This window comes from Erythrolamprus reginae, chromosome 1, assembly GCF_031021105.1.
Source record: "Erythrolamprus reginae isolate rEryReg1 chromosome 1, rEryReg1.hap1, whole genome shotgun sequence".
Lineage (NCBI taxonomy): Eukaryota > Metazoa > Chordata > Lepidosauria > Squamata > Dipsadidae > Erythrolamprus > Erythrolamprus reginae.
In genome coordinates, this window is record NC_091950.1 from 551837 (window position 1) to 578730 (window position 26894).

The 26894-nt window shown below is 49.6% G+C and overlaps 1 protein-coding gene across 1 annotated transcript; it reads right to left on the reverse strand.

Moving 5' to 3' along the window:
- Positions 1-1475: 1475 nt before the first annotated feature.
- KANK3 (KN motif and ankyrin repeat domains 3) lies at positions 1476-20385 on the reverse strand. Its single transcript, XM_070743272.1, is given in 12 exon segments — positions 1476-2015; positions 2979-3070; positions 5940-6140; positions 6314-6456; positions 8269-8488; positions 10446-10536; positions 11537-11667; positions 11670-11814; positions 12569-12671; positions 13594-15363; positions 16758-16856; positions 20298-20385. Coding segments are annotated over 11 exon segments (2988 nt in total). The 5' UTR covers positions 16795-16856; positions 20298-20385; the 3' UTR covers positions 1476-1960.
- Positions 20386-26894: the final 6509 nt, after the last annotated feature.

The following is a 26894-nucleotide window of genomic DNA, read 5'->3' on the forward strand; positions in this document are numbered from 1 at the left end:
AGTCCCGAGTGACCAAAGGATCATTTAGTACCATATAAAGGAGACTGTTTGCAGCTCAGGAGGGAACTGAGGGGGGGGGTCCCTGGTGGTCTCTGAGGGTGCTGTGGTTTTCTTGAAGACGTTTCATGACCCAACTCGATGATAACATTAATAAAACCATTGTTTGCAATGAGGCATTTTTGCAAAAAAAAAGAAAAAAAAAGAAAATGCCCATTTTCAGCAGAAAAAAAAGTCATAAACTGAGGTCATGTGGTGTGGGATGTTGCAAATGGGGGGCAGCTGCTGAGCCCCCAAAATGTGGCCAGGTGACCGCAAGGTATTGGTGGCACCCCTGGCCATCAGATCTTTGCAAACCTGTCTTGTATGTTTGGGAGTCTGTTGTAATTTCGATAGATTGCACGTCAAGGGCCACTTGTTAAAAGTTCCCTTTCATGCTGTCAGTGCTACGTACATAACTAGCTGGGTTTGGCAATGTATAGAATAAACCAACCATGTATGCTTAGATGTATTGGAACACTATTGCTTTAAGAGCTAGTGTTACGGATGGCCACAAGGGGGAGCCAAAAACGTGAACCACTCTGTCTCTGGTCTACAGTGGAACCTTGACATACGAGCAGCTCTACTTATGAGCTACTCGAGATAAGAGCTGGGAGGGGAGCGACATTTTTGTTCGCCTCCTGAGCTCACATTCGGGATACGAGCGCCAAGGAGCTGTCTCCTGAAGCCGAACACTAACTTCCGCGTTCGGCTTCAGGAGACAGCTCCTTGGAGCTCATATCCCGCGCGCCGCTTCGCAGCTGTCTCCTGAAGCCGAACGCTAACTTCCGCGTTTGGCGGCAGCGGTTTTTTTTTGTTGTTGCACGGATTAATTGACTTTACATAGTTTCCTATGGGAAACAATGTTTCGTCATACGAGCATTCTGACTTACGAGCCTCCTTCCGGAACCAATTAGTCTCGTAAGTCGGGGTTCTACTGTATTTCCGTTTTGTCTTTGTGCCTATGCTGTAGTGTTGAAATGGATGGTTTGTGTATTTGTAAGCTGGAGAAGTAAGTTTATAATATTCTGTATTTATTGAGATGAATTGACTGATTTAACTCTGCATGGTTAGGACTGTTCTTGAGTTGCCAAAGTAAATAATATTCTATAATATAATATAATATTCTTAATGTATCTGGCTTGTATGACTGAACCATTATTTGTATCTCTGGGCTCTCAGCTGGACATCTGTAAGACCTCCACCTTTCCTCTGTGTCCGTGCAGCTTTGTGGTCACTCCGAGGTCACTCTGCACACTCCTTCACACAAGCCCTCCAACGTACCTCATTGGGGAATTGCTCCCGTGGCCCCCCATTCTCCTTTCTGCTTCTTTGGGGTCTCAATGGGACCATCTTTAAAAACAAGACCCACACAACTTTTTTCACAGCAAACGGCCTGTGAGAGTTTGACTCGACCATTGCTGGAATCGCGTGAGGTAGAGGAGTAAAACGTTACGGGGGTTTTATTCTAGCGAGATAAAAGTTCAGATAAGTCCTTTCTAGTGGACCACTCAACCCAGTCTTGATTACGGTTGGAGAGTTGCCTGGTGGACGCTTCCCCCCTGTCGCTTGGGGGGGGAGGCCTTGGATGGCACCCACCCCCCTGCGGTCCGACTTCTCTCCGTGCGTGTGGAGCAAGGAATTTTGCACGCGGCAAATCTTTTTTGTGCGGTAAAACCGCACTGGTTTTCCCTGATGACGTCCTGTTGGTGGGACTGAGGATGCGGTCAGATTATCAGGTGGGGCCCCAAGATGGTGAAGCCGGCCGAGGGTGGGCCTCACCCCAGAGGGATCCCAAGCGCTGGCCAGAGCATTTGCACGGAGAGTTTTGTAGTGGTGGCAGGAAACCTCTGGAGTGGTGGTGGTCTTTCTCTTTGGTCGCGGGTCCTCTTGGCCAGAGGGAGGCGGTTGCAGGAGGGACGGTTCAGGAGGGGCCAAGACTGCCGAGGGTCGCGGCCGAATCTTCTCGTGGGCCCGTCCTGTGAAGGGAGACAAGGAGAATTGCTGAAGAGGCAGGACAACCCTTGAGTTCACCTGGGACGGCAGATCTCCGGGAGACATCGAGTGATTGTCCAGTTATACGCACAGGTCCGTTAAAGTGAAAGCCCTATTTGGATCAGGACTCACTACTCACAGTCACTCATGCCCTCATCACCTCGATGCTCGACTACTGTAACACTCTCTACATGGGGCTACCTTTGAAAAGTGTTTGGAAACTCCAGATCGTGCAGAATGCAGCTGCGAGAGCAATCATGGGCTTCCCCAAATATGCCCATGTCACACCAACACTCCGCAGTCTGCATTGGTTGCCGATCAGTTTCCGGTCACAATTCAAAGTGTTGGTTATGACCTATAAAGCCCTACATGGCACCGGGCCAGGTTATCTCTGGGACCGCCTTCTGCCGCACGAATCCCAGTGACCAATTAGGTCTCACAGAGTGGGTCTTCTCCGGGTCCCGTCAACTAAACAATGTCGTTTGGCGGGACCCAGGGGAAGAGCCTTCTCTGTGGTGGCCCCGGCCCTCTGGAACCAACTCCCCCCAGAGATTAGAATAGCCCCCACCCTTCTTGCCTTTCGCAAGCTTCTTAAAACCCACCTCTGTCGTCAGGCATGGGGGAATTGACATGTTCCCTCCCTCTAGGCTTCTACAATTTATGAATGGTACGTTTGTATGTATGATTGGTTTTAAAATAAGGGTTTTTAGCTGTTTTAGTATTGGATTGTCACACGTTGTTTTTATTACTGTTGTTAGCCGCCCCGAGTCTACGGAGAGGGACGGCATACAAATCCAATAAAATGAAATGAAATGAATGAAATAAACGAAGGGCTCTCGGCCGCATCCTCCCCAGTGGCCAAGATTTTTCCACGAACCCCAAATCCTCGCTCCAGAGGACCGTCTGTCTGTCTGGCTGGTGGAGAGAGACCAAGGGGGGAACCTCACCTGCCGGCCGACTGTATCAGGTGGGCGGATATCAGAGCCGCAAGATGGTCGTGTCCAGCCTCCAAGGCGATGGCCACAGCATCGTTGCCATCCTGTAAAGAGAGAGTGCGGAAAGTGGACGTGGTGCCTGGACCGCAAGAGGCAGAGCTGGGCCCCCAAAATTAAAACAAATAAATGAACAAATACATCAACCAGTCTGGTGCAGGAGTTGGGTTGCTACCAGAACGGTGAAGGGTGCCGCACCAATTCAGCTGCGCATGTAGCATTGCTTCTCCTGCATGTGCGCGTGTCCTGTTGTGTTTGTGCTTCTGTGCATGTGGGGACATACAGGTGTGTGAGATTTTGATGGGGTTTTTTTGCTTCTGCGCATGCATGGAAGGAAAAAACCACTGAAATCTCTTGTGCGTGCGCATGTCCCCTCGTGAGATTATGTTTCCTGTGCCGGCACAGAAGCAAAACCATGCTGGGGTGCGCACACAGAAGCAAAGCTGCACACACAGCACACTGGGAGTGGCAGGAATGGGAATCCACACGCACACACACGGTCTGGGGGTGATGAATTTTAATGAAAATGCTGAGTGTTTTTAATCTCTCGGATTCGGCGCCTTGATGTTTGAATTTGGAATGAGGAGTGACCGAAGCTTTCATGACTTTCAGCCCCTTGGGGTGATTCTTCCATCTCCTCCTCAACTTGTGAGATGGGAGAGGGGATTAAATGTCTTCCACAGGTGGGGCAGAAACAGGTGGGGAGGGGCTCCCGAAATACCTGAACAGGAAACGCTCGACGTGGCTTCACAATGGAGCCTCTGAGCATCCACTCAATTTTAGGACCCTTTCTGGGGCGGCTCTAAGGCCACCGCTCTGGTTGTGAAGGGAGCGCCATAGTTTCGTACATAAAGCCGCTCTTCACTATGAGTTGGTTTTGCTGAAAATTGGAATTTTTTAATTTAATTTTATATTTTATATTATTTTATATACAGTGTTCCCTCGATTTCCGCGGGGGATGCGTTCCGAGACCGCCTGCGAAAGTCGAATTTCCGCGAAGTAGAGATGCGGAAGTAAATACACCATTTTTGGCTATGAACAGTGTCACCAGCCTTCCCTTAACTCTTTTAACCCCTAAATTACAATTTCCCATTCCCTTAGCAACCATTTAGATTATTACTCACCATGTTTATTTCTTAAAGTTTATTTAAAAAATATTAAAGGCAGACGAAAGTTTGGCGATGACATATGATGTCATTGGGTGGGAAAAACTGTGATATAGGGAAAAACCCCGCGAAGTATTTTTTAATTAATATTTTTAAAAAACTGGTATAGACTTTTTGCGAAGTTCGAACCCGCGAAAATTGAGGGAACACTGTATTTTTTAAATTTTATTTTATATATATATATTTTTATTTGTTTATTTATATGCTGCCCAACTCCCAAAGGTGGCTAAATGGCGGCACAATGCCACTTTGTTTGGCAAAAACACATTCAAATGCGGCTGCCAGAGCTGGGAGCGTCCCAAGAGAAAGTGAAGAAGTGGGTCGTGGGTTCCCCTGGAGAGGCCTTGGCGGAGCTCCGAATGGCCACTAAGTAATGGGTCCTAAATCAAGAATCTTGATGTCCATTCACCTAAGAAATTGTGGCTGGAGTTGAGTGGCAACGTCGGGGCAACGTCGGTTGTGGGCAGGATGAAAAGCTGCTGCAAGTTCTCAGTTCCCAGAACTTTAAAAGGAGGAAAAAGCAGAATTTTGGGTTTTTTTTCCTTTTATTTGCAAGAGCTCAGCTTGGCCAAAATGGGGAACTGGGGAGGAAGGAAGGACATAGATGAAGAATTATATTTTGTTTTACAAAAGGGAATCCTTTCAATGCTTTTCCTATCAGCTCTCTCTCTAATCTTTCCGCTTCTGTGGGTGGGTGGCAGGAGAGGGGATGGTTCCGCGTGGCCCCCGAGTGGACTTTGTGCAGGGGAAGGAGTCTTGGGTCGCAGTCTAAGGGTAGTGGACCCCTGATGTAGCTCAGAGGATGATGCAAAGAAAAAAATTCTACAGAGGGAGAAATTAGGATCTTAAGGTATAAACAAATCAACCACACACTCTTCCTTAAGCACATTGTGTACAAAGGGAAAAAACAACAAAATATATATATTTAAAAAGTTTGATTTCAAATTGGCACCTACAAAGAGTCAGAGTTTACTGATGGGCTCCTATACGGGTACGGTCAGGTCCACAGAACCGGTAGCAAAATTTCGATTCCCCCTCCCTCTTTTCCCCCTTCTGGGCTCTGGGGATGTTTTTCCTATCGCAATAATTTTAGAAGAGCTGTGTGTGTGTGTGTGTGTACATACACAAGCAGTTTCTATGCACTGCTCAAAAAGATCAAGGGACCCTTGACCACATCCTAGATCTGAATGGATGAATATTCTCATTGAATACTTTATTCTGTAGAGAGTTGAATGGGCAGAACAGCAGGTGAGATTGATGGTCAGTCCGTGTTGCTTCCTAAGTGGACAGTTGGATTTCACAGAAGTTTGATTTACTTGGGAGTTATGTTGTGTTGTTGAAATGTTCCCTTTATTTTTTTGAGCAGTATAGTAGATAATGTATGTTTTTGTGTGGCTGTGTGTAATATGTACTGTATATACATATATGGCATATATACATAGAATTAAAGAGTATATTTTGACGTCCAGTGATAATAAATTAAGAGGGGAATTATATCTCTGAGGCGAGGAGAGGCCAAGCACCCTAACCCAAACCCTTGATGTGAGTAACCCCAAGTTGGCCGCCTTTAAACCAATCACATGACCTTTAAGCCACTCCCACCTGGTCACATGGCCAGCAAGCCACACCCACAAAATAAGCCACACCCACAGTGTGATAGTAAAATTTTTTGCAGCCCTTCCCAGGTTTGTTAGATTTGGGGTCGCTGCCATACTGAGGACTAGCAGCTTGAAACAAGGGCCCAACTTACATTGTCGGCGATGGAGGCGTCACAGGCCGGCTGCGACAACAGCAGCTGCACGGTTTCTGGCCGGCCGTGCTCGCAGGCGCACATGAGCGCGGTGGAGCCCTCCTCGTCCTGCAGGTTGACGTCTGCCCCGCATGCCAGGAGGGCCTCGACCATCTCCTGCCTCCCGTGGCTGACCGCCAGCATCAGCGCCGTCTGGCCGGCCTGCAACCCCAAGGGAGACGGGTGCGTGGGCTTTGCTTTTGCAGAGAGGGAGGGGGCTCCTGAGCATACCCAGAGCGCCCTGCTTCCTACTGAGCTCTGCCCAGCCCCAGAGAGAGAGAGACAGGGGGCAAGGGGAGGGGGAGGCCTGCCTTGCCCCCTTTGGAGATACCTACTTGACTGGCCTTGGCGTTGACGTTGCCCAGGTCGAAGAGGCGCCGGACTACGGCCATGTCGTCCTGCCGCTCCATGGTTGCCAGCGCCGCCAACATGAGGGCCGTGTAGCCTGCTTTGTTCTGGTGGTTGATGTTGCAGACACCTTATTTGAGGGGGGGGGGTGGGGGAGAGAAATTGACTATTGCAATGCGCTCTACGTGGGGTTGCCCTTGGAGAGCGTTCGGAGAGTGCAATAACGGATGTGCCCAGGTACGGCTGCATGACTACAACTTTACGCAAGCTGCACTGGTTACCAGTCGGTCTCTGAACACTATCATCTCTCTCCCTCTCCCTCCCTCTCTCTCTCTCTCTCCTATCTATCTATCTATCTATCTATCTATCTATCTATCTATCTATCTATCTATCTATCTATCTATCTATCTATCTATTTTTGGAGTTGGAAGGGACCTTGGAGACCATCTAGTCCAACCCCCCGCTGGTGCAGGAGACCCTACATCAGTGATGGTGAACCTTTTCCCCCTCGGGTGCCACAAAAGAGTGCGCGCATGGGCCATTGCAAATGCGTGAGTGCCCACATCCATCATTCAATGCCTGGGGAGGTCGAAAACAGCTTCCCCCCCCTCTGGAGGCCCCCTGGAGGCTGGAAATGGCCTGTTCCCCAACTTCTAGTGGGCCCAATAGGCTCGTGTTTCGCCCTCCACAGGCTCCAAAGGCTTTGCCCTCTGCCATCTCCCCAGAGGCTCCCTGGAAGCCAGAAACGCCCTCCCTCCCAGAACCTCTGCGTGGGCCAAAAACCAGCTGGCCGGCACAGACCTGCCCATTGGAGGTCACAGGTTCGCCATCACTGCCCTACATCATGCTAGTCCACTCTTTTCTTGAAGGTCTGCAGTGTTTGTTTATTTTATTTATTCATTAGATTTGTATACCGCCCCTCCCCCAAGACTCGGAACAGCTCCCAACAAACAATACAGTCTACAAATCCAATGTCAAAAAGCAGAACAATTAAGGAACCCTTATTAAGAACAATCGCACAACTCAACATACCATACATAAAGCGGGACAGCCGGGGGAAGCAATTTCACCAGGCCTGGCAACATAGGTGTGTTTTCAGGAGTTTATGAAAGGCAAGGAGGGTGGGGGCAGTTCTAATCTCTGGGGGGAGTTGGTTCCAGAGGGCTGGGGCCACCACAGAGAAGGCTCTTCCCCTGGGTCCCGCCAAACTACATTGTTTTGTCGATGGAACCTGGAGAAGGCCGACTCTGTGGGACCTGATCAGCCACTGGGATTCGTGCGGTAGAAGGCGGTCCTGGAGGTATTCTGCTCCGATGCCATGAAGGGCTTTATAGGTCATGACCAACACTTTGAATTGTGACCGGAAACTGATCGGCAACCAATGCAGGCCACGGAGTGTTGGAGAGACGTGGGCAAATCTAGGAAGCCCCATGATTGCTCTCGCGGCTGCATTCTGCACGATCTGGAGTTTCCGAACACTTTTCAAAGGTAGCCCCATGTAGAGAGCGTTACAGTAGTCGAGTCTCGAGGTGATGAGGGCGTGACTGTGACTGTGACTGGCTGACCGGCACACACATGCATCTTGGAGCTGAGCTAGGACAACAGTTCGCGTGCCAGCAGATATGGCTCCACATGCCCCCTGTGGCACCCACAGCATAGGTTCGCCATCCCTGCCCTACATCACGCTAGTCCACTCGCAGTCCAGTCTTTTCTTGAAGGTCTCCAGTGCTGGAGCTTTCACCCCCTCTGCGGGCAAGGAGTTCCGCTGGTCGATCGCTCTCACTGTTTTTATTCTTTTATATCATACATTTCCCTTCTCTGTGTTGAGCAGAGGGCTCTCTACGTGTCCCAAGATGTTAACGTGTGAACGTCCAAACACCGACTATAGTCCTATGCAACATGCAATAACAACTACAGGGAGGGAGGGAGGGGGGGTGGTCACCTGTGTCCAGGAGGAGCCGGACGATGTCAAAGTTGGAGTGGGAGACGCTGTAGTGGAGCGCCATGTTCCCGTTGCCGTCGGAGAGGTTGATGACGTGGGCCAGGAGTGCTGGGCTGAGCTCATCCAAGGCCTGCAGGTACCTGGCCACCTTGCTGGCCCGGGAGGTCTTCTGGCTGGACACCCGGAACCATTCCTGCAGGACCAGGCTGCTGCTGGACAGCTGGGTTGGGGGCAAGCGGAGCAGAGGTCAAAGTGCGCTGCGCGGACCCCCAACCTTGCAGGAGGTTTATGCAAAAAGGGAAATCTACCACTCCTGCAAGATTGTGTCCAGCCGTGGGGGCCAAGCAGCCTTGGGGTGCCCAACACAAATTGCCTCCCCCCCCCAAATTGGAAAAGCAGATCAATTAATTCGGGTCACTTGTGCAATAGCCATGGCCTTTAGACTTATCTACCGCTTCCTAGTGCTCTTCCAGCCCTCTCTACAGAAGCAGCATATTTCCCCTAACAATCTGGGTCCCCGTTTGACCCACAGGGGAAGAGGAGGGAAGGCTGAGTCAAACCTAAACCAGTCAGGATCAAACTCCTGACGGTGGGCAGAGTCAGCCTGCAATACTGCATTCTGACCACTGGGAAGGGAGGGAGAGAGAGGGGGATAGTGCTAGAATCAGCCTCTTGCCCCCAACAATCTGGGTCCCCATTTGACCAACCTCGGAAGGAGGGAAGGAAGAAAGAGAGAGAGAGAGAGAGAGAGAGAGAGAGAGAGAGAGAGAGAAGAGCTAACCAGAGAGAGAGATGATAGAGAAAGAAAAAGATAGTTAGCTAAGTAGATATAGATAGATATTTAGATGGATAGACAGACAGACAGATATGGATGGCTAGAATAGCAATAGCATTTAGACTTATATACCGCTTCCTAGTGCTTTGACAGCCCTTGACGTCAGTTTACAGAGTGAGTCTATTGCCCCCAACAATCTGGGTCCTCATTTAACCCACCTTGGATGGGAGGCTGAGTCCACCTTGAGCCGGTGGGGAGATTTGAACTGCTGAACTGCAGCTAGTAATAGATGAAAGAGAGAGAGGGAGAGAGTGAAAGAAAGAACTAAGGAGAGAGAGGGAGAGAGAGAGAGATGATAAAGAAAGAGAAAAACAAAGAGATGGTTAGCTAACTAGATATAGATTTGGATGGATAGAAGACAGACAGACAGACAGACAGATATGGATGGATAAAATAGCAATAGCATTTAGACTTATGTAATACTTCCTAGTGCTTTATAGCAGAGGTCCCCAACCTTTTTTGCACCAGGGACCGGCTTTAAGCTAGACCAGTTTTCCACGGCCCGGTTGGGGGGGGGGGGCTTTGGTCAAATGGGGGTGGGGTTATGGAGGGGTGGAGCTTAGTGACGCAGCCCTCCACACTTCTCCACAGGGCGGGGAGAATCAGGAGGCTCCTTTGGCGGCTGGGGGCTGCCTGGCTTTGTGATTTTGGCTGGGGGGGGGGAGTTAGGAAGGTCCTACTTCTCCCCCCCCAGCCAAAAATTCAAAGCCTATCTGCTGGATACGGGCGATGAGTGGGACAGAGCGGCGCGGAAGCCTCTTGCAGCAGCTGCCACAGCCACCGGCTTCGGCGCCGCTCGTCCCGCTCATCGCCCGTATCCAGCAGATAGGCTTTGAGTTTTTGGCTGGGGGGGGAGAAGTAGGACCTTCCTAACTCCCCCCCAGCCAAAATCACAAAGCCAGGCAGCCCCCAGCCGCCAAAGGAGCCTCCTGATTCGCCCTGCCCGACGCCCCACCCTGTCCTGCATAATGTCCTCTGCCGGGAGGGCAGCGCCGCCGCGGACCGGCTGGAAAACCCCAACGGCCCGGTCCCGGTCCACGGACCGGCGGTTGGGGACCTCTGCTTTATAGGGTCACCCTCTTGCCCCCCACCATCTGGCTCCTCCATTGACCCACCTGGGAAGGAGAGAAGGCTGGGTCAACTTTGAACCTACTGAGATTTGACCTGCCAATCTGTGGTCAGCAGAGGCAGCTTGCAGGACTGCACTCTAACCACTGTGCCACTGAGGCTCTTAAACATGCAAGGCTGTGGGGTCTCTTTTGCCGGACAGGGAGTCAAGCCCCCCCCCCGCCAGCTCTCCCGCCTCCCCCAAGGCCAAGGGCCGGCTCCTGCGGCTACTCACCAGCTCTTTGCTCTTTGGGGCCCCTCTGCCCTGGCCCAGATGGGTCCGCACCACCAGGCAGGCCTCTCTCATCCAGGGGCTCAGCTCAAACCTGTCGGAGAAGCTGATTGGGGTCAGCAGGCTGAGTGACCCCTTGGGGGGGGACACAACCAGCACATCCAGTATTGGTGCAAGAAAACTGACCTCAAGATGGACTCACAAAGGCAGTAGTGGCCATTTCCAGCTTTGTGGGGGGGGGGGGGGGGGGGGGGGGGTTCTGATTTGGACCCGTCTCTGCCAAATCTCCGAACCCCCCTGATTGGGTCTTTTTGGGGGGGAGGGGAGAGGGGGCCTCCTCCCTCCTTTTCTGATCTCCCAAAAGCCAGGGGCTTCCTCTTCGACTTTGGAAAGATGTTAAGGCTTGTGATTGGCTGGCGTGGCCTGCTCTCTGGGATTTAGTTCCACTTATTTTAGATTTTAAAGTTTCTCCAGATCCACAGCAGGACCTACTTCTGTTTTTCCAGACAGCCTTTCAAACCGAAAGGATTGGAAGCGATTTTTCTATTCTCCCGTCCAATATTTTTCCATCTCGGGGGTGTTCAACTCCCAGAATCCCCCTGGCAGCTGGCTGTGGAAATGGAGCTGGGCCCGCAGCTCCTGGTGACCGGCAGGTGGGCGCATACATCAGAGGGAGATTTGGCTTCTGCTGATACGCTTATGCCCACACCCCATAATTCAATGCCTACTGGGCCCACCATTTCCCAACTTCTGCTGGGCCCAGTAGGCTCGTGTTTCGCCCTCCCCAGGGGCCAAAACGCCCTCCCCCACCCCCTGGAGTCACTCCGGAAGCCCAAAACGCCCTCCCACAGCCTCTGCGTGAGCCAAGAATCAGCTGGCTGGCCTTGGAGCTGAGCTAGGGCAATGGGTCGCATGCCAGCAGATATGGGTCCACCGCTACTTGTGGCCCCCATGCCATAGGTTTGCCATCACTCGTCCAAGACCTCTGGAAGACGTCTAGGATAACAGAGTTGGAAGGGACCTTAAAGGACATCTAGTCCAACCCCCTGTTTAGGCAGGAAAGCCCTATGGGTTTTGAGGGTCACCACTCCTACCTCTCTTTGACCTTGGGAGTCATTCCTGCACGTCCAGAAGGATCTTCGGGATCAGAGCTCAGCCGTGGGTGGCCTGTCGTGGCCTCTGTGCCCGAGCTCCCTTCCTCATCCTCGCTACTGTCGCTGATATCCGGGCTGGCTACAACATCGCCTTCCACGCCACCGCCGGCGGTCTCACTGAAGGAGCTGTGGGAGATCCCTCTCCTGGGGACCCCTGCTCCTCTTCCTCCTCTTCTTCTTCCTCCTCTTCTTCTTCCTCACTAGAGGTGCTCTCATACCTGCCGTGAGAGGGGACGTCAGAGGAGGGCCAGGTTCACAGGGGCCTTGGATACCTGCCATGCCTCCAGGTGTGACCCTGGGCTCCTAGCTGCCTTCCTGATCCTTCTTCTCCACCCCTCTGCAATTTTATCAAGACCCCCAATAAAATAGCACTTAGACTTATATCCCACTTCCTAGGGCTTTTGCAGCCGTCTCCAAGCGGTTTACAGAATCAGCCTCTTGCCCCCAACAATCTGGGTTCTCATTTGACCCACCTGGGAAGGACGGAAGGCTGAGTCAACCTGGAGCCAGTGGGGAGATTTGAACCGCTGAACTGCAGCTAGCAGTCAGCAGAAGTAGCCTGCAACGCTGCATTGTGCCACCCTGGTCCTTCCTTCCTTCCTTCCTTCCTTCCTTCCTTCCTTCCTTCCTTCCTTCCTTCCTTCCTTCCTTCCCTCCCTCCCTCCCTCCCCTCCCTCCCCCCTCTTCTTTCCTCTTTCCTTTCCTTCTCTTTCCTTCTCTCTCCCTCCCTCCCCCCTCTCTTGCAATAGCATTTAGACTTATATACCACTTCATGGTGCTTTTACAGCCTCCCTAAGCAGTTTACAGAATCAGCCTCTTGACCCGATACTGGTCCAAGGAGTCGGGAGCAATATTGAGCAAGGGGACCATTGGCCACATCCTCCCTCTCCCTTCCAGGTTGTGGTGGGGCCCCCTGCAATTGCTCCATCCCTTGGCTGCTCCCCCCCCCCAAAGAAGAGGAGATGTCCGTACTCGCCATTCAGGAGGCCCACAAACTGGAGGGTCTTCTTTCCACTGGCCCCTGGCTCTGCCTTGGCCGGGCTGTCCATCCGCTTCATGATGGACTTCAGAGCACCTGCAAAGGGAGGAGGGGAAGGGTGGGTGAGTGGAGGATGGGGAGGGGAGGACCCCTAGAAGATCACTAGACTGATACCCTGGCTTTACGTGTTTCTCCAAAAATAAGACTCCAAAAGACACATTAGGTCTTATTTTCCAGGTAGGTCTTATTTTGGGGGGAAATACGGTACTAAAGGCTTCTATCTGGCAGGTGATCTTCACTGGGGTTTATTTTGGGGGGGGGGGGATTGGGTTTATCATTATCCAGAAAAGATACCTATAGTAAAAAAAAGTCTGTGTGTGTGTGTGTGTATGGTTTGGGGGTCTCTGTGTGGGGAGGAAAGTTTTTCTACATTTCCAGGGGCAGCAACAAAAGGTAGAGAAAAGGTGGTAGTACTATGTACATGACCGACTGGGTTTGGCAATACTGTATATAAAACAAGCCAATGTATGTTTAAATGTACTGAAACAGTATTGTTTTAAGAGTTAATGTTACGGATGGCCACTAGAGGGAGCCAGAAGTGTAGTTCTCTCTCTCTCTGCTCTTTCTATTATGTTCTCTTTGACTGCTGTAGTAAGAACTGTGTGTTCAAATGATGGTTTATGTATTTGTAAGCTGAACAAGTAAGACTTATAGTTTTGTATATGTATGGACTGATTTAACTGTGTATGATTAGGGATGTTCTCGACTACTTTCCGCATTTAATGTATCTGGCTTGTAGCTCCGAACCATCCCTCCTATCTGGGCTACCAGCTGGATATCTCCTAGAACTCTGTGTTTCCTGTGTGTGTGTGTATCTTTGACAACTCAGAGATCACTCTGCACACTCCTTAACAAAAGCTGCATGGTGAACGTGCGTCTTCAGAGACCCTCGACTGATTTAGGGTAGGATTGAGTGAGTGGGGGCCCTTCAGCTTGGACCTGTGATTTTGGCACTCACCAGTCCCCGAGACCCCCTCTGCCCCACAGGGCTCATGACTGCCCATCCCCGGGGGCAACGTTGGGCCGGCATCTGGTTCGTCCTCCGTGGCCTGCTGGGCCGATGATGTCCCTTCCTTGCCACTGGTGGGCTGCCTGGCATCTTCTGTGCTGGATCCCTCCCCAGCCGTTCCGTGATCTGGCGTTTCTGCTGTGGATTCAAGGTGAGCTTTCTGCTCCTCGTGTTCTGTCTCCACGGGGATCGGCGATGTTTCCCCTGGTGAGTCTTTGGTGGGCTTCGCTTCTGCGTTTGATTGTCCTTGCAAGTTGCAACTGACCGCAACATGCGACACTTGCGGAGAACTCTGAACACCAGCCTCCACCGTTTCGACGTGGCTGCCCACGGCCTGGCACCGGGTGGGCGTCACGGCCTCCACGCAGGCTTCAGCCATCTCTGGGCAGGCCAAGGTCGCCTGGCTGACCCTGCTGCCTGGCCTGCGGGAGCAAACCTCCACCCTCAACTCTTCCAGTTCCTCGGTGGCCTCCTTGAGGTGCCCCTCCAACATGGCGATGATGGCCTGTTGATGCTGGACTTTTTGCTGCACCAGCTGCATCTCCTCCTCTGCAGCCGAGAAGACCCCAAGGAAGGACTCCATCACCCACACCTCTGCGTCACGGGTCTCTGTCTCGCACCCAACAGCCACTTCCTCACACGGTCTTTGGCTCCGGTAGTAGCAAACAACTTCCCTCATGTCCACTTCCTCTCCGACTCCGATGGACCTCTGACCGGGCTGCTCTGGTTTTGAGGGCCGGCCCCCTCCTCTGCTCTTCCCGGCCCTCTCTGGACCGGTCAGCCGCTCAGTCAGTTTCTTCAGCTCTGCAATCTTACTTGTCCTTCCTTTGGCCATCTCTCCGTCGCTCTCAGGTTGGGGCCCTCCTGTGTCCAGACCAGCAGCGCCATCTTTGAGGGCTTGTCTTGGGGGGAAGACCCCCGACTCATCCATTTTGGCCTCCCCCTTCTCCCCCAAGCCAGTCACCAGCTGCTCCTTCTCCCACTTCAGCTGACAGATGTGCTCCTCCAGGAGTGGAATCACCTTCACTTGCTCCTCCAGCTCCTTCAGCTGTTTAAGGGCCGCCACCATCTGCTCCCGGACGTGATGGAGGTGCGCGGGGCTCACTGTCGGAACTGGGGTGCTCCTTCCTGAATTAGGGGGGCTTGTCTTCACGGACTCCGACTGGCTGTCGCCGCACAGAGAGGACGCAGAGTTGGGGGGACACGTGCTGTTTTTGGAAGGGCCGTCTGTCCTCTTGGGTCCCACAGTCCCCACGCCGGTCAGCAAACCCAGCTGCGCCTCCTCCAGCCTCCTGCTGGTCTCCAGCAAAGTGGTCTCCACCCGGCTGCCTCTCCCCACTGAATCGGGGGAAGCGGGAGGGAGAAGCCGGGCAGCAGGCACAGGAGACATCGGGAAGGAGCCGCAGAGGTCTTTGGTTCCGTAGGAAGCGGTTCGGGGCCGTGGGGAGAAGGCGGGCTTCCCGTCCTCGCTGGCAGTGGAGGAAAGGGACTCGGTGGAGGCCCAGCCCCCCATTTGACTGCGGGCGAAGCTCTGCGCTTGCTTGGCTCCCTTGACTTTGCGATGGAGGGTCAGCTTCCGGAGGGTCTGGCCTCTCTCGATGTCGTCCACGTACTTGAGGAAGTCCAGATCCAGCAGGAAGCCGTAGGGGGTTTCCACCGAGTAGGGCATCTTCTCCCGGCCCTGGTCCTGGTCCGGGTACAAGAAAGGGCGGGCCACGCCTGGAAGACAAACGGAGACAAGCGTGTGTGAATGCTTGGGGAGAACCTGTGCATCGTTCTTGGGGAAAGGACCCCTGTCCTAGGAGGACTCCAGACCCTTCAAAAAATGGACACAGCCATGTCACTGAAACCCTGCATGGGGTCTCCCATATATGCTCAGGCAGGGGGTGGACTAGAAGACCTCCAAGGTGTCAAGCCTCAGTGCAGACGTTGGTGATAAATTAATGGGCTTGCCACACTACCTGTAGAAGGGCCTGATGTTGGTGGGGACTTGGGAGGGGGGGTTTCCAGGAAGGAGCAGATACAACCACAAAGCCTCCTTTCTTTGAGGGGTTCGAGGCCATCCTAGCCCCACCCCCCCTCTCCCTTCCTCTTCCTCCTCCCTCCTCCCTCCCCTCCCTCCCTCTCCACTCACTCCTTCCTTCCTTCTTTCTTCACTCCCTCTTCCCCTCCCCTCCCTTCCCTTCCCACTCCTTCCTTCCTTCCATCCATCTTTCCTTCCTTCCTTCCATCCATCCATCTTTCCTTCCATCCATCCATCCATCCATCTTTCCTTCCTTCCTTCCTTCCTTCCTTCCTTCCTTCCTTCCTTCCTTCCATCTTTCCTCCCTCCCTCCCTCTCCCACTCCCCCTCTCTCTTTCCGCCCATCTCCCAAGGACTTTCCCACCTACCATTTTGGAAGAAGACCCCATTGGATGGGATGAACAGCAGGTGACCGCACAACCCCTCCCTGCCCCTGACAGGCCCCCACCCGGCCCCTGCTCTGCCCGGTCTCCAGGAGGGGGTCTTCCCAGGGACATGAACTGGGGCCAGCAAGGCCAAAGTCCGGCCCTCGGCTACTGTCCACCTGCCCATTCCCCCTTCCTCTTGACTGAGTCCAGACAAGGCAGCAGGCAAAGCCCCCCTCCAAGGCCTGTCCAGAATTGTTGCCAGATTCCACGTTTTGGGAGCCGCTGTTAATTTTTCCCCTTTTCAAACCTTCCTTTTCACCATCTCTCCTTCCTTCCTTCCTTCCTTCCCTCCCCCCTTCCTTCCTTCCCTCCTTCCTTCCTTCCCCCTTCCTTCCTTCCCCCTTCCTTCCTTCCTTCCCCCTTCCCTCCTTCCTTCCTTCCCCCCTTCCTTCCCTCCTTCCCCCTTCCTTCCTTCCCTCCTTCCTTCCTTCCCCCCTTCCTTCCTTCCCCCTTCCTTCCTTCCTTCCCCCCTTCCTTCCTTCCTTCCCCCCTTCCTTCCTTCCTTCCCCCCTTCCTTCCTTACTTCCTCCCTCCCTCCCTCCCTCCATCACTCCCTTCCTTCCTTCCTTCCCCCCTTCCTTCCTTCCTTACTTCCTCCCTCCCTCCCTTCCTTCCTTCCCCCTTCCTTCCTTCCTTCCTTCCTTACTTCCTTCCTTCCTTACCTGTAGAGCCCTGGTCAAGGTGGGGCACCCGGGCCATTCCTGCTTCCGGGGTCCCCAAAGCCCAGATCTCCCCAAGGGGGTGGGGGTGGGGGTGTCAACCTGCAAACGAAAAAACAGTGGAGTTGAAAGAAATCAGACTGGTCACGTGATCACCTGCTTAATGGCCGACATGATTTACAACCAGAAATCTGGGTTGCATTATGGTGGTTAAGTTGAGGCTCCAACATTCAGAACGGAGGAACCGGTTGGTCAGCAGCTGAATGGGCGTCAGCAGGCCCACCAAGAGCTATTTAAAGAACAGAAGGACGGAGCTGGAAGGGACCTTGGGAGCTCATCCAGACCCCACCCTGCTGAGGCAGGAGGCCCTAGGGTCACTCTAGGTCACGGGTAGGTCAAGTCGGCTCTTCTGTGACTTGTCAACTCCCAGAATTCCTGAGCCCATCATGCTAACTCAGGAATTCTGGGAATTGAAGTCCACATGCCATAGAAGTGCCGACTTGGCCTACCCCTGATCTAGGCGATGTCTGTCCACTAGTCTCTTCTTAAAAGCCCCCAGTGATGCAGTCAAGAGCCCTGGTGGGTCAAAGGGAGGAGGGACAACCTCCCCTCAGAGAACTTGGAGGGCGGGGGTTGGACTGGATGGCCTCAAGGGCCCCCCAGCCATAGCTTCTCAGCAGAAAAGGACTCTCTGGGGAGGGAAAGTGGCCACGGTGGGTTTAACAAGCCTCAGCCAGGACTTTGGGCCACCAGGGACCCCCACTAAGAGGCTGGGTATTTATTTTTCTGTGTTTGCACAATGGATCGGTTGTGTGGGGTAACTCTAAGGGGCTTCTAATCTTAAAAAGATGGACTCAATTGATCTTGCAATGTTAGGTTATGTTAATTATATGCGATTGATATCAATGAGATAAGATGACATGATGACATAATGATGACATTATACTACACTACACTATACTATATATTATAATATAATGTAATATAATGTAACAATGATCCTTGGAACAAACTTCCAGCAGACGTGGTAGGTAAATCCACAGTAACTGAATGTAAACATGCCTGGGATAAACATAGATCCATTGTAAGATAAAATACAGGAAATAGTATAAGGGCAGACTAGATGGACCATGAGGTCTTTTTCTGCAGTCAGTCTTCTATGTTTCTATAATATATAATATAGTTATACTGTAGTTAGTTATAGTTTATTAGATTTGTATGCCGCCCCTCTCCAAAGACTATTTATTATTTATTATTTATTATTTATTATTTATTATTTATTATTTATTATTTATTATTTATTATTTATTATTTATTATTTATTATTTATTATTTATTATTTATTATTTATTATTTATTATTTATTATTTATTATTTATTATTTATTATTTATTATTTATTATTTATTATTTATTATTTATTATTTATTATTTATTATTTATTATTTATTATTTATTATTTATTATTTATTATTTATTATTTATTATTTATTATTTATTATTTATTATTTATTATTTATTATTTATTATTTATTATTTATTATTTATTATTATTATTATGATTATGATTATTATGATTATTACTATTATTATGATTATGATTATTATGATTATGATTATTATTATGATTATTATTATTATTATTATTATTATTATTATTATTATTATTATTATTATTATTATTAAGATTTGTATGCCACCACTGCAGAAAAAACAATTGCTGCCAACCTGCCTTCCATGGAGGACTGTAGACTGCAGGAGTCCAAAAGAGGGCTGGGAAAATATCTACTGACCTCTTGCATACTGGACATAAATTATTTCAACTCTGACCCTCAAAACATCGCTACAGAGCCCTGCACACCAAGACAACTAGACACAAGGACATTCTTTCCCAAATGCCCTCACTCTGCTAAACAAATAATATCCTCCACACTGTCAAACTGTTTACTAAGTCTGCACTACTATTACAGTACTACTAGTTTTTTCTCATTGTTCCCATCACCCATCTCCTCCCACTTAGGACTGTGTGATTGTAACTTGTTGCTTGTATCCTTAAGATTTTTATTAATATTGTTTCCTCATTGCTTATTTGACCCCTACGACCATAATTAAGTGTTGGACCTCCTGAATCTTGACCAATGTCTCTTTTTCTCTTATGTCCACTGAGAGCATCTGTACCAAAGACAAATCCCTTGTGTGTCCACTCACACTTGGCCAATAAAGGATCCTATTCTCTTCTCTTCTCCATGGGATGTGCAGAGGGCCCCCCTCCCTGTGGAAACAGCTGGAAGGCAGCTCAGCGGTTGCCAGGAGTGGTGGTGGGGGCTGGCGGGGTCCAGGCGAGGAGCCCGCGGAGTCCCCCCCCCAACAGGGTGCCCAGGCGGCGCCCCCGAAGGAGCGGCCGGAGGAAGGAGTGGCCGGAGGAAGGCGGGGGCGAGGACGCAGGACAGCGGCAGAGTCTCCCCCCCCACTGCCCCCTCCTGCCTTGAAAGGAGCCCATACAAAGGCAGGAAGCGGCCGGGGAAATGCCAACTGCTGGAAAGGACACACACACACACACACTCACCCAGCCCACTCCCCCCGCGCGTGCAGAGCGGAACCTGCCCCCCCGCCTCCCCCCTTCCACTAAGGGACACAGGGAAGCGCTTCCAAATTTGGGCCACTCCGCCCTGGTGAGTCAGGCAGCCGTCGCCCACACAACCCAGGAGGGGGAGGAGGGGGGGGACCCCCACGCCGCCGCCCACCCCGCCCGGAAAGCGAGAGTTGGGCAAGTCCCGCCGGACTCCTGATCCCAAGCGCGGGTGGACACCCCCCCCCCCCCACGCACACCGCCCGGAGACAAATGGGGGGGGGGGCGTTGCTGGGTGATCCTGTCAAGTCCCGTTTTGCAGGTCCTCAATCCGGGCTTGGCTGGCTGTCAGACGCCCCCCCCCCCTTTCGCAAGCCTAGCCCCCCACCCCGACTGCACGCCAGCTTTTTTTTGGGGGGGACTACCAGGTCCCCTCCCCCGAGCAACTCGGCTTCTTCTCCCGTCTGTCCCCGAGAGGCTCCACGCGGACCCTTCCTCCTCTTCCCCAGATGCCGACAGGTGTCCAGAGGACTAGGAACTTGGCTTTTGGCTCCTTCGAGAGGACTAGGAGCTTGACTTTTGGTTCCCTCGAGACAAGTGGAAAGTGCGGAGACTCTCCTCCCGGAGCCCCCTACTCCCCCCGCATTCCTCGGAGGCGCATTTAAATCTCATAAGTAATAGTAATAGTAGTAGTAGTAGCAGTAATAACAACAAGTTCCTCGAGAGGACTAGGAACTTGGCTTTTAACTCCCTGGAGAGGACTAGGAACTTGACTTTTAGTTCCCTCGGAAGGATTAGGAACTTGACTTTTAGCTCCCTCGGAAGGACTAAGAACTTGGCTTTTCGCTCCCCCGTCTCCCTGTCCTTACTGCCTGCCTGCCCCCTCCCCCGCATCCCTCGGCGTCTCTCCCGCGCCCCTTCTCCCGCCTCTGAGCCTGTACAGAGTGCCTCCCGCACCCCACCCCCGCGACTTGCCTGCGGGCTCGTGTGCGGCGGGCGGCGGGCTCGCTTTCTGCCGGTGCCCAGCGAAGCAGGTCGGGGCTGCGGTCGGTCGGTCGGGCGGTCGGGCGCGCCCCTTCCCTTCTGGCGGGGACGGCGGCGTGAGTCAGGGCCGAGGGATGCGCTTCTCAGCTGGGCGGGCGGGGGAGGGACGCTCGGGGAGGGGAGGGGTCCGCCTCCCGCCCTCCCCCCCGCTGGAGCCTGCCCGGCAGCGCTTTCCCACCCCCGTCCAAGCGTTTTACCGAGAGTCAGCCTCCCCCCCCCAAACAATCTGGGCCCTCTTTTGACCCCCCTGGGCAGGATGAGTCAACCTTGAGAGCCTAGGGGGATTTGAACTGCCAAACTGCTGGCAGCCAGTGAGAAAGATCCCGGTTAGAGGTTGCTTCTTGCAAACTGACCCCCCCCCAAAGAGAATTGACCTGCAAATTGAGGAGAAACTTCCTGCCAGTGACTGAGGACCATCAACCAGGGAAACTACTTGCCACCAGAAGTTGTGGCTGCTCCATCGCTGGAGGTTTTTAAAGAAGGGGCTTGGACTGCCCTTGGTCAGAAATGCTCTAGTGGTCACCTGCTTGAGCAAGGGGGTGGACTAGAAGACCTTCAAGGTCCCTTAGCAATAGCACTTAGACTTATATCGGGCCACATTACCTACTAGGGGACCCCCTTCTGCCGTATGAATCCCAGCGGCCGATCACGTTCCCCAGAGTCAGCCTTATCCAGGTCCCCTCAACTAAATGTCATTTGGGGTCTAGGGGAAGAGCCTTCTCTGTGGGGGCTCCGGCCCTCTGGAATCAGCTCCCCCCCCAGAGATTCCCAGTGCCCCCACCCCCTCCCCTTTCACAAGAGTCTTAAGACCCCTTTATGTCGCCAGGCTTGGGGCGATTAGATCAGGGGCCCCTGGCGGGTGAATGTTATGTGTGGCTGAGGTCTGAATGGGTACGATGGGTTTTTTAAATATTGGGGATTTCAGGTTAGTTATTTAATTAACTGGATTTACCATTGTATTTTATTGTTTTTGTTATATGTTGTAAGCCGTCCCGAGTCTTCGGAGAGGTGTGGCATAGAAATCCAATAATAATAATAATAATAATAATAATAATAATAATAATAATAATAATAATAATTTATTAGACTTGTATGCTGCCCCCTCCAAGGACTCAGAGCAGCTCACAACAAATAATACAAATACAAATCTCATATTAAAAACAGTTATAAAAAACCCATTATTAAAAAAAAGAGAGCAGCATACATCCAGACAAACCATGCATAAAATAAGACAGCTAGGGGAATATCAATGTCCCCAAGCCTGGCGACATGGGTGGGTTTTTAAGAGCTTGCGGAAGGCAAGGAGGGTGGGGGCAGTCCTAATCTCTCGGGGGAGTTGATTCCAGAGGGCCAGGGCCACCACAGAGAAGGCTCTTTCCCTGAGTCCCGCCAGACGGCATTGTTTCGTCAATGGGACCCGGAGAAGGCCCACTCTGAGGGACCTTATTGGCCGCTGGGATTCGTGCAGGAGAAGCCGTCCCAAAGGTATTAACTCACTCACTCACTCACTCACTCACTCACTCACTCACTCACTCACTCAACCAACCAACCAACCAACCAACCAACCAACCAACCAACCAACCAACCAACCAACCAACCAACCAACCAACCAACCCACTTCCTCGTGCTTTTCCAGCCCTCTCCAAGCCCCCAACAATCCGGGTCCTCATTTGACCCGCCTGGGAAGGACGGAAGGCTGAGTCAACCTGGAGCCGGTGGTGGGATTTGAACTGCTGAACTACAGCTGGCAGTTAGCTGAAGGAGCCTGCAGAGCAGTACTGTAACCATTGCTGCACCTGGCTCATGCGTGAGCAGAGGGCTGGACTAGATGACCTCAAGGAAAAGCTTTGCAAGTCTCAGACCCCGGAGGATTTCTAGAGGTGAGAGGAGAAGTTTTCAGGAAGAACGTTGGGTGGCCATTTGCTTGGATGGACCAGAATTCCTGCCCAGGACAGGAGGTTGATGTAGAATGGGCAGCACATAAATTCAATGAAATAAATTCTCCCTTCCACCTTCTTCATCTTATAAAGTTGCAACAGAGTTTTAAAGACTTCAGGACTAATTTTTCTCTGCTCTAGAAAGAATCGAGTCAAAGAAATTAACACAAACGGAGCATTTCATGCTTCTGGGTAATATTTGCTTTTTTGTTTAAAGCTAAAAGAAACAAACAAAAAAGTTGTTTTAAAATGCAAACCATAAAACTTTCTAAGAAACATTCAGGCGGCAAGAAACCAGGTGAGGCTGGCTTGGTCCTGGGCTAACAGCCAGTGAAATTCTTTTGCTAAACAATATTTCAAGCAAGAAATGGAGAAAGGTAAGGATGACTTTATATCTCTTTAAAAATATAAATAAATATCTTAGGTCTGCAAACTTGGCAACTTTAAGACTTGTGAACTTCAGTTCCCAGAATGCTCCAGCCAACGAGTCCACAAGTCTTAAAAATTGCCAAGATTGCTGGAATTGAGGAATTCTGGGAGTTAAAGTCTACAAGTCTTTTTAAAAAATAATCTTTATATGTATGTACCTGAAGAGAGAGAGAGAGAGAGAGAGAGAGAGAGAGAGAGAGAGAGAGAGAGAGAGAGAGAGAGAGAATAAAATCAACAAACACGTAAATACATATAGCATTATATAAGCACAAATTTATACATATCTATGGATGAGTATTTGAATAGAGAACAACTTTCCTATTTCCTACAGCCTATCAATAGCATATTTTAAATATCCTACATGAATAAATATAACTATCTTTTACATTTGCAAGCTCGTTAACTTGTTTACTTTTGTCAAAGTATTTATATTAGCACTATCTTCAAATAATCTTTATTTTCATTCATTCATTCATTTACTTATTATGTATCAATTTAACAACGATTCATTTGTTCATTTCAAACTATAAGCTGAAAGACTTGTAAAATTTCATATAATCACTTTTTTATTCCAGACCATAAAGAAAGGTAAACAATTGTTGTTGCTGTATTAGTTTATGCTATATAGTATATTTTTTAAAAATATATTTTTAGGGATTTGTATACATTAGAACAATACCAAAGGAAAGAAAAACAAAGCAAAAACAATACAATTGAAACAGCAACAAAAACACATGTAAATTGTTAAATTTTAAATATTTTTAAACAGTAATTTAGATTTGTTGTACATTGTTTTTTCACTTTGTTGTGAGCCGCCCCAAGTCTGCGGAGAGGGGCGGCATACAAATCTAAATAATAAATAAATAAATAAAACATCACATCATTAATTAATATATAAATATTTTACATTTTATCCCATTGGGGTTTTTTTTAACGGTTCTTTCTATCAACATGTTAATTACTGTGGTTATTTATCTTAGATATATTCTTGTTTTACTTTTTTCTGCCTTACTGTAACCATTTTTGAAATTATTGAGTTAATCCAAATCATACTTTCTATTAAGTACCTCTTTAAAGAAATTCTTTATTAGACAAAGTCAATGTCATAACTTTTATAATTAATGTTATTAATATGCTCTAGGTTTTTCCCCCCTTAGTTCCAACCATTCATAAAATATATTCCACATTTTATAATATTCCGAGTCTTCTTTGTTGTTTAATTTAATTTTTCTAATCAGCCTATCTTTGTCCTGTATCTCCTTTGGTTTCCAATTTTGTGCAATGGTGATTCTGGCAGCTGTTAATATATGTAACATTATATAATAATATTATTTTTCCATTTTCTGATCTATTATTCCCAGTTTAAAAAGTTTCTGGCTTTTTATTTCTTTCCAATTTTAGGTTAGGTTTAGGTTTATTGGATTTATATGCCGCCCCTCTCCGCAAACTCGGGGCGGCTCACAACAATAATAAAAAACAGTACAATTTTATAATTTCTTTTAACCTTTATATAGTTATTGCTATTTTTGATGTTTTGTTTTGATTGAGCCAATTATGCCAAGTGTCCCAGGTTTTATAAAACTCTGTTCTGTCTTTGTCTTGTGGTTCCAAGGTCTTGTCTTGAAGTCCACAAGTCTTAAAAGGACAGTTCTAAAACTCAGCCTGTCCCAGTGGAAAAACCACCTCTTTGCAGCAAAGAGGCCCGTGAGAACCTCAGGAAACGAACCCAAGCGGCAGGAAGCGACGGCAGGGCGTTGACGGCTGAAGCTGACCTCGGCGTGGCCTGAGCAGGCTTGACCTGGGTCTGGCTCCATCTCTCCTGTTAGGAAGGGTGGGAAAATTCCCAGCGGAGAATTTGGAAATGGGTTCAAGCCGGGAAGGGGGTTACGGAGAGACGCCACAGTGCTCACTCCATGCCCAGTGAGGGTGCCCACAGAGGTTAGACCACGGAATAACAGCCTTGGAGGTCATCTGGTTCCAGGACAAGGGGCTGTCCGCTCTCTTCTTAAAAACGTCCAGAGATACTTCACCAGAAGAGCCCTTCACTCCACCACTCGAAACAGAAGACCCTACGAAAACAGACTAACAATCCTGGGTCTAGAAAGCTTAGAACTGTGGCGCCTAAAACACAATTTAAGTATTGCCCACAAAATCATATGCTGCAACGTCCTGCCTGTCAATGACGACTTCAGCTTCAACCGCAACAACACAAGAGCACGTAACAGATTCAAACTTAATATTAACCGCTCCAAACTTGACTGTAAAAAATATGACTTTAGCAATCGATTTGTTGAAGCGTGGAACTCATTACTGGACTCCGTAGTGTCAGCCCCTAACCCCCAACATTTCTCCCTTAGACTATCCACAATTGACCTCTCCAGGTTCCTAAGAGGTCAGTAAGGGGCGATCATAAGTGCACCAGTGTGCCTTCCGTCCCCTGTCCAATTGTCTCTCCATTATCTCATATATCTTTTCTTCCTTTCATATATCTTCTCCTCTATTTTTATATCTTTTCTTCTGTCCTTTTCTTTATATATATTACTTTATATATATTACTACATGTAGTCTTCGGAGAGGGGCGGCATACAAATCTAATAAATTGAATTGAATTGAATACGTGATAATTCTCTTCAATGTGTATTGTGTATTGGACAAAATAAATAAATAAATAAATAAAATAAATAAATAAATAAAAACTGTTGGAGCTCCCATAACTTCTGGAGTCAAGTCCTATAGGACAGGGGATGGAAGGCACACTGGTGCACTTATGCACGCCCCTTACTGACCTCTAAGGAACCTGGAGAGGTGAATCGTGGAGAGTCTAAGGGAGAAATGTTGGGGGTCAGGGGTTGACATGACAGAGTCCAGTAATGAGTTCCACGCTTTGACAACTCAATTGCTGAAGTCATATTTTTTATAGTCAGGTTTGGAATCGGCCGTTCTTGTGAGAGTGGGCTATATAGGTTGAGCCTTGACCATCAAACGTTGCAGAGATGTTCTTGTCCAGACAAACGGACATTTCCTGTGTGTTTCCTCTGGTCAAGGGATGTGATTCTTTCATCCACTGCCTGCTGCTCTCCAGGAAACCGTCCGTCCCATGTCCTTGGTTTGCGGTGGGGCAGGACAATGGACGCCTCCCCAGGGAAGGCAGGCAGCCGGTCGGCGCTCTCGTCCCTTCCTTCCCATCAGGAAGTCCAGCCAGGAGGCTGCCCACCTCTGACCCTGAGACAGGATGGGCTGATTGTCTTGGAGGTGGGCGGCCGTCCCTGGATCCCAGCTGGAGATCCCCTTTCAGTTCTCGGCCAACTTGACCCAAAAGGCAAAAACATCCCCAAACCCCAGTCGTTAAGGCAAGAAACGACAAGACCTAACAAGAGCAAGAAAATGCAAGATTTAGCAAAAGGCAAAAGATTTATAGGATCTGAAGAGAAGCCAGAGTTTGATGAGACATAGAATAATAGAAACAGAGAAGATTGACAGCAGAAAAATACCTCCTGGTCCACCTAGTCTACCCTTATACTATTTCCTGTATTCTATCTTAGGATGGATCTAGGTTTATCCCAGGCATGTTTAAATTCAGTTCCTGTGGATTGACCAACCACGTCTGCTGGAAGTTTGTTCCAAGGATCTACAACTCTTTCAGTCAAACAATATTTTCTCACATTGCTTCTGATCTTTCCCCCAACTAACCTCAGATTGTGTCCCCTTGTCCTTGTGTTCACTTTCCTATTGAAAACACTTCCCTCCTGGACCTTATTTAACCCTTTAACATATTTAAATTGGTATAAATGGATTGAGGATAGAAACAAGGTAGCATGAAACAGTGTGTTAGTGCACACAAAAACAGATAAATACATAAACTTGATATAGATAATGCTTAAGGGAACACAAAATCAGATGGATAAGTAGACAAAGCCATCTTCATATCTACTTCTCTGTCTACTTTATTTATTGATATCTTCATACAGAGGTACCTCTAGTTACAAACTTAATTCGTTCTGTGAACAGATTCTTAAAGAGAAAAGTTTGTAAGGAGAAGCAATTTTTTCCCTTAGGAATCAATGTAAAAGCAAATAATGTGTGTGATTGGAGAAACCACAGATCACAGAACCAGTAAATGCCGCCTCTGACTGGCCCCACCACCGTCTATTTTATGTCTCCT